At 35.9% G+C, this 6,735-nt stretch overlaps 1 protein-coding gene across 2 annotated transcripts; it reads left to right on the forward strand.

The window, feature by feature from the left end:
- The first annotated feature begins 644 nt into the window (after window positions 1–644).
- LOC139193512 (NEDD8-conjugating enzyme Ubc12-like) lies at window positions 645–2,814 on the forward strand. 2 transcript variants are annotated; one of them, XM_070816545.1, is made up of 5 exons: window positions 645–782; window positions 886–999; window positions 1,296–1,404; window positions 1,513–1,591; window positions 2,527–2,814. In XM_070816545.1, exons 2-5 carry the CDS (start codon window positions 891–893, stop codon window positions 2,617–2,619), a joined length of 390 nt encoding a protein of 129 aa, XP_070672646.1. In that variant the 5' UTR covers window positions 645–782; window positions 886–890; the 3' UTR covers window positions 2,620–2,814. The 2 variants fall into 2 exon arrangements, with proteins under 2 accessions (XP_070672646.1, XP_070672647.1); XM_070816546.1 differs by lacking the exon at window positions 2,527–2,814 and adding an exon at window positions 1,696–2,520.
- Window positions 2,815–6,735: the final 3,921 nt, after the last annotated feature.

Genomic DNA, 6,735 nt, shown 5'->3' on the forward strand with positions numbered 1-6,735 from the left:
TTCTTCTTTCTCCCTCTTCTCTCTTCCACCTTTCTGAAATGGAACATCCCGAGTTGGCTAACATTCTACCTTTCGTTTACGGAGGTATTTTCCTGCTTTTTATTCTATATACTTGTATTGTTTACTTAGGACAACCTGCGGAGGATGACAACCTCCGGAGGGGGAATGCTGCTCAGCTGAGCGTCATTCCCCCTCCGGAGGTTGTCCTTGAGCGTCATTCTCCTCCTCCGCAGGTTGTCCTAAGTAAATAATACAAGCATATAGGATAAAAAGCAGAAAAATACCTCCGTAAACGGAAGTTAGAATGTTATGTCGTTGATATAATTTGTATTTTTAGTTTTCGAATACATTTTTATTTTTTTTTCAAATACAGTCGAGGATATGTTGTTGATATGATTTGTATTTTTAATTTTTGAACACATTTTTATTTTTATTTTTTCAAATACAACTGACGGCATGTCATTGATATGATTTGTACTTTGGAATTTTTTTTTTCAAATACAGCCGACGACATGTCGTTGATATGATTTGTATTTTTAGTTTTCGAATACATTTTTTATTTTTTTTTTCCAAATACAGTCGACTGCATGTTGATATGATTTGTATTTTTGGAAAGAGAAGCCTATGGCCGCACGAACCAGTAGCAGGAAGACAAGAATAGAGAAGAAAGGAAGATTATGAATCCGTTTCATTCCTTGGCCGTCTTCATTGTGCCTCTCCTATCTTTGCTTTCCCATTCCATTTCCTTTCCTTTTGCTTTTCTGCGGCATTTCGTCGAGCAGGTTTTCTTCGATGTTTTTGTTCACAAATTGTTAACACTTACAACAGACATGTATGGTTCATCTTATTACCCGTTTTAAATTTGTGCTTTTCTTTTAATTACAGAAACCATGATCAGATTGTTTAAAGTGAAAGAAAAGCAAAAGGAAACAGCTGAAAACGCAAAAGAGAATGGTCTCGTAAAGAAGCAAAGTGCAGGAGAATTGCGTCTTCATAGAGGTAAATATGATTTTAGGATGTATATATGTTATGATTTGTTGCAATGTGGTACAAAGTTATACGCTTACATGCATATTAAGTTCCTAAATACACGTTTAACTCCAACGTACGTAAAGGCAAGGTTTCTGTGTTTATTTTAATTCCTTCAACCAGTCCTTCAATTGTATTATGACACAGAAATCAACGCAATGACGTTTTAGGATTCATATTGCCGATCCTATTTAGTGAGAAAAGGCTTTGTTGTTGTTGTTGTTGTTGTTGTCGTCCTTCAATTGTATTATGATGTTGTCTTGTAGATATAAGTGAGTTGAACATGCCAGAAGAATGCAAGATTTCATTCCCCAATGGAAAGGATGATTTGATGGACTTTGAGATTACCATTACACCTTATCGGGGATATTATATGTAAGTAACCTTTGATCTGAAGCTTCATTTGGCTCTCTATACGTTGTTTGGATTTTGCAACTTCGATGTCATCTTGCTGACACCGACATTTTGTACCTCTTGTCGCAGGGGTGGTGGGTTTGTCTTCACGTTTAAAGTTCCCGCAGTCTACCCTCATGAGCCTCCGAAGGTCAAGTGCAAAACCAAGGTAACGAAACCTTAGTTATATCAGAACTTAACTTTCGTGTATATTGGTTACGATCCAAACCATAATATATATCTGGTGTTGTATAATGCATACCATATGTGCAGATCTACCATCTCAACATCGACTTAGAAGGAAACACTTGACTTAACATTCTTCGGGAAGACTGGAAACCTGTCTTAAATATAAACACTGTTATTTACGGATTGTATCACCTATTCACGGTATCTCTGATCGCAACACAAAATATTTCGTGACCTCAACCTCAATCATTTGGGGATGCAGTTATTAATAAAACAACAATTCAACATATCGTGTCTCCCAGTTCAACCTCAATCATTTACGGTCTTGTCTTGTGGCAAATTTTCAGCCCATAATTTGCGGGTGCATGTATAAAATCATAACTATTATACGTATGATTTAGCATTTTGCTCATTCGGAGTATTAGATTAAACTCATGAAAACATAAAACTTCAGAGAAATGGGACTACATAGTGGCGGTGTCCCAATCCCTTATGCATCGTCATGTGCTTTAATTTACTGACATAACATTTCATGATTAGTTTAAAACATCATCACTTTAGCATGTTAGTTGTATGCGAGTTCTTCTCCCAAAGATGCATGAATGCAAATTGCAATCAGTTTTTCAGCATGTTTGATCCATATCCTGTAATTTTGGGTTGGGCCTGGTGAAATAGGCATTAAATGTTGGAATTCAAAGCCCATTATCTTACCCAAAAGCCGTTTTCCTTCTTCCTCTTGTGCAACTCAAATCCCCATGAACACTGTTATTTACGGATTGTATCACCTGTTCACGGTATCTCTGATCGTAACACAAAATATTTCGTGACCTCAAACAAATTATCCGTTTTGTTGTTGCTAGGTTTTATTTGGATGTGTACCTGTTGTGAACTCAAATCCTGCATTTCTTCATGCAGGAACCTAACATCGACTTAGAAGCGGGAGCTGTTGCTGAACCGAAATCAAATTCATCACAGTATGCTTCCATGTCTTTCAATGCATCTTTATAGCACCGTTTATTTTTCTAATTCCATTTGTGAGATGATATGGTGGCGATCAATTGTCAATTTAGGACAAAAATCACCCTAAAGATAGTCAGGTTCTTAGGAATATGATGCATCAGGGAAAGCAATAGAGATATTTTTATGTCCTCTAGATTTATGTAACGAAGATTATAGATCCCGAATGCATAATTTGCATTTTTACATAGTATGTTGTTCCTACCACCTGATTTCCTTTGTCTTATTTATTAGACATAACCCTAAGTTTTCTGGATTTTGCCCTAGGAATAAATGCTGTATTTCTAGTGCATTTTATGAAATTGATAGGCAGTGGAAAAAATCTTAAAGGTTATGATATGTCCTCTGGCCGCTAGGAGGCTTATCCTACGTTGACTAAAATCTTAAGGCTTAAGGATATCTTCCAATCATGCCGCTGGTCTTGGGTTCCGAGATCGGTCAATCTGGCGGCGAACCGCTTGGCGTCGAGAAGTAACACGGAGATGTGCGGGTCTACTTGGATTAGCCATCCCCCATCGTCGTTGGTTCATATTTTGAACAAGGATGGTCTCCCTTGTCCCCCATAATTGTATTTTGGTAGTGAAAGGGGTGACGCTTGGCACTTGGTGCTGTGTCTTTAGTCTGTACTCCCATCTTCACTGCTTTCTATTTTTCTCCTCTGGTTGTTGCCTCCTGGTAGGCTTCCTTGTGTTTTAGCTCCGGCCCTGTTTATGAATTTATCCAGTTTCTCAAAAAAAAAAAAATTGGACACATCAGCACTTCAACTCAGTGGGTAACCAGAGGTTTAGTCAGCTATATGACTCGGTCCACTAGGCCTCTTGACTTGGGCTGGATCTTGTAAAAGTTGATGGGGCCTCAACGTGGGTTGTGTCAAAGCTTTTACACACTACAGTACTTGAGAAAATAAAATGTTAGGATTAGATGCAACATGCGGGTTTGGAACCCAAGTGATTGATTTAGGTTGTATGTTATTTTTTTTATGAACTATGGTGTGGCTTAAGGTAGCTAGAGTAATGTACAAACATTGTTCTCGTTATATTTTAAAAAATCTCTCCATGTTAGCACGTGTGTTATGATGGATAAAATCGTAATAGCAAATGGAATTTAACAATGTTTTCAAGGAGACAATAATACGATATCTACTTGAATAGGGTTAATTGAATTCCAGATTTCCAATTGAGGAGTAAGGAGGAGGTGGGTCCCAGTGACCCTGCCAATGGGTGTAGGATTTTCTCCCTTCCTATTACCATCCCATTACATCCCCTCCTCTCACTCTTCTTTTTGCCTTATTTTCTATATAAAATTTTCAAAACAAGATATAAACATGGCGTAATTGCAACCGTTTAAATAAGAGGTGATGGAAGGGGGGCGAGATTAGGAGGGGAGTTCCTACTCCATAAAACTTGGACTCAGCAAATGTCACGCTTGTACAACAATTGTTGATGGCAGATCACCGACTGCTTAGAAGCCGGACTTGTCTTTGTTTTATAGGCTCAGGCGCAGACTGCGTGTCTGGCTCTGATATGGACAAGGATTGTCTGCCCTCCATTTCCAGTGCCCTCCTGTTTGTGTAATCACGGTTAAGCCACGTCAACATTTTATATTACTATTCATTTTTGTCTTATTATATATATAAAAAAAAAATATAAAATGTTGACGTGGCTTAACCATGACCACACAAAACAGAAGAGCACGGGGAGGGCATCAGAAGTGGAAGGCAGACAATCCTTATCCCTCTGATATGCCATGCTGCAGGCTATAGATGTCCTAAACCCTTTTTTTGGAGCTTTGTTTTTTAAGAAAACTAATGAAATGTTTGAAAACTTTGAGTTTTAATCATAAAGACAAAATAAAAGGTAAAATAAATAATATCATAATTGATATTTTAGTGTAAAAATGTAATTTTTCGTTAAAATATACAGTACCGAGAGGTTTTCTCTAAAATTTGTTTGTTTTTGTTGTTTGGGGGTAGGGGTAGACACCCCCTAGCTAAGACTAAGACTGGACAATATCAGCTTTTGTCCTAAGATTTTGGTACGATGTAGGCAGCTTATCTCCTCAGACTATGACCTCGTTGCTTTGGTCTGTGGCTGATGGGTGGACACGTCTAATTGATACAAATTCGTTGACTATGATGGATCAAGAGTGGAGCATTACAATGGCCGTGATTTCGTTCACCTGCCAAAAGATTTTGCATCTATGGAGTTGCTTTTTTATTTTTTGGAAGGAAAAGTCGACATCATTAACTTGAAAAATTATAAAGAGTTATAACGAAAAGATCATAGTACTGTTTATTTTAACGAGAATTCACATTTTTATACTAAAAAGTCAAACTTGATACTATTTATTTTACCCTTTATTTTGTCCTTATCGTTAAAACTCAAAGTTTTCAAGTCATTTTCATTAGTTTTCCTAAAATTATATTGTTTGTTGAATGAGAAGGTCCAGAATAACATTTGGAGGCTCCTCAATCCAAACTACAAGCCTAAACAAGAAACATGTTTAATAGCCGATCCTTGGCATAAGGTCATGCTTGGAAAGACCTTTAGGAGTGGTTTGGGAGTGAGGTGCTTAAAAAAAAAAACACTCATGAAAAAAAGCTGTAAGGGTTTTAGGTGTTTGGTAAACTAAAAAAAAGGCTTATTTTGGAAGCTGCTGTGAGAATAAGCTGAAATCAAAGAAAAAAGCTGAAGCAGCTATTTACAGCTTTGGAAAACTAGTTTTTTTTTTCAAAGCACACAGAGTTACAGTGCTCCTTTAATGAAAATACCCACTATCAGACTGCTTTTTTTTTTTTTTTCCAAAAGCACTTTTACAAAAAAATTTACCAAACACTCGGCTGATTTATTTCACAGCCGCTTATTCTCACAGCAGCTTTTTGTCAAAGCACAACAATACCAAATCAGCCCTTAGTTACACTGAGCCACCTAAGACTAAAGGATTTCGAGTGTTCAAACTGGAGTGTGATATTGATGCTGGTCCACAATGGATGCAGGTTGTTGAACTTGGTGGTCGGGTATTATTTGTGAGCAACCACCATTCCGCCGTATATTGTACTCTATGGTCAAAAGGTAGAAAAAAAACAATATTTATTTTGACTTTGATTACTCGTGTTATGACTCAACCGGATGTAACTATGGAATATTTTCCTTCACAAATAAGAGTATTAGGCATTTTAGTTGCCCCAAAAGTCGTTCTTGGTCGCAGTTGTATAGCACATCTTTATGGTTCGTACCCAATCTTTGATAGGCTAGTTTAATTAAATTTTGTTTTGTTTCCTTTTTTAGTTGGAAATATTTGCTTTTTTATTCTTATTCTTATGAAAATCGTTTACTTCTCATACTTATATGCACTTAATACATATATAACTAATGTGAATATATGTATTTAATACAATCTCTTTTATAAGCTAGAAAAATTTAGAGCATCTAGATATTATATTAATTTGCATGGTTGATCTTATAATCCTTGTGCGGTATAAATAAAAAGTGTATATGTACAATCGTGGAAGTCGAATTGTGATGGTTAGACCTGGCAGTTTTTGACACGACACGGTGACACGACACGAAAACGACACGAAAATAACGGGTTTTGGGTTAACACGATAACTTATCGGGTCACTATCGGATGACCCGTTAAGAACCCGTTAATAACGGGTTCTTAACAGGTATACACGCGGGTAATACGTGGGTAACCTGTTTCGACCCGTTAAGAAAAAAATATTTTAATAATTTTAAAATTTAATTACTAAAAGATTTATTATAAAATACAATAGTCATATTAATATATACAATATATTATATATTAAATATATAGTTTTGTATTATTGTTCTATGTAAATTATAAAAAAATAAAAAAAAGGGTTAGTCATTATTTATTTTTATTATGAGAGTTCCTTATTATCATTACTAGGATAAATTTTACATAACATATTCTTGTCCAAAATTAAAATATACTAGTATAGTATTTGTATATGCAGGAACTAAGAAGACATACATACAAGTATGGAAAATGTGAAAGAATATATAAACACTCGTGATTTATCATTATTCCTTCACGAATAGATAATTGTTACACTTATATTATCGTTTAGATTTTTAAAATCCT

This window comes from Malus domestica, chromosome 17 (assembly GCF_042453785.1).
Source record: "Malus domestica chromosome 17, GDT2T_hap1".
NCBI classification, from domain to species: Eukaryota; Viridiplantae; Streptophyta; class Magnoliopsida; order Rosales; family Rosaceae; genus Malus; species Malus domestica.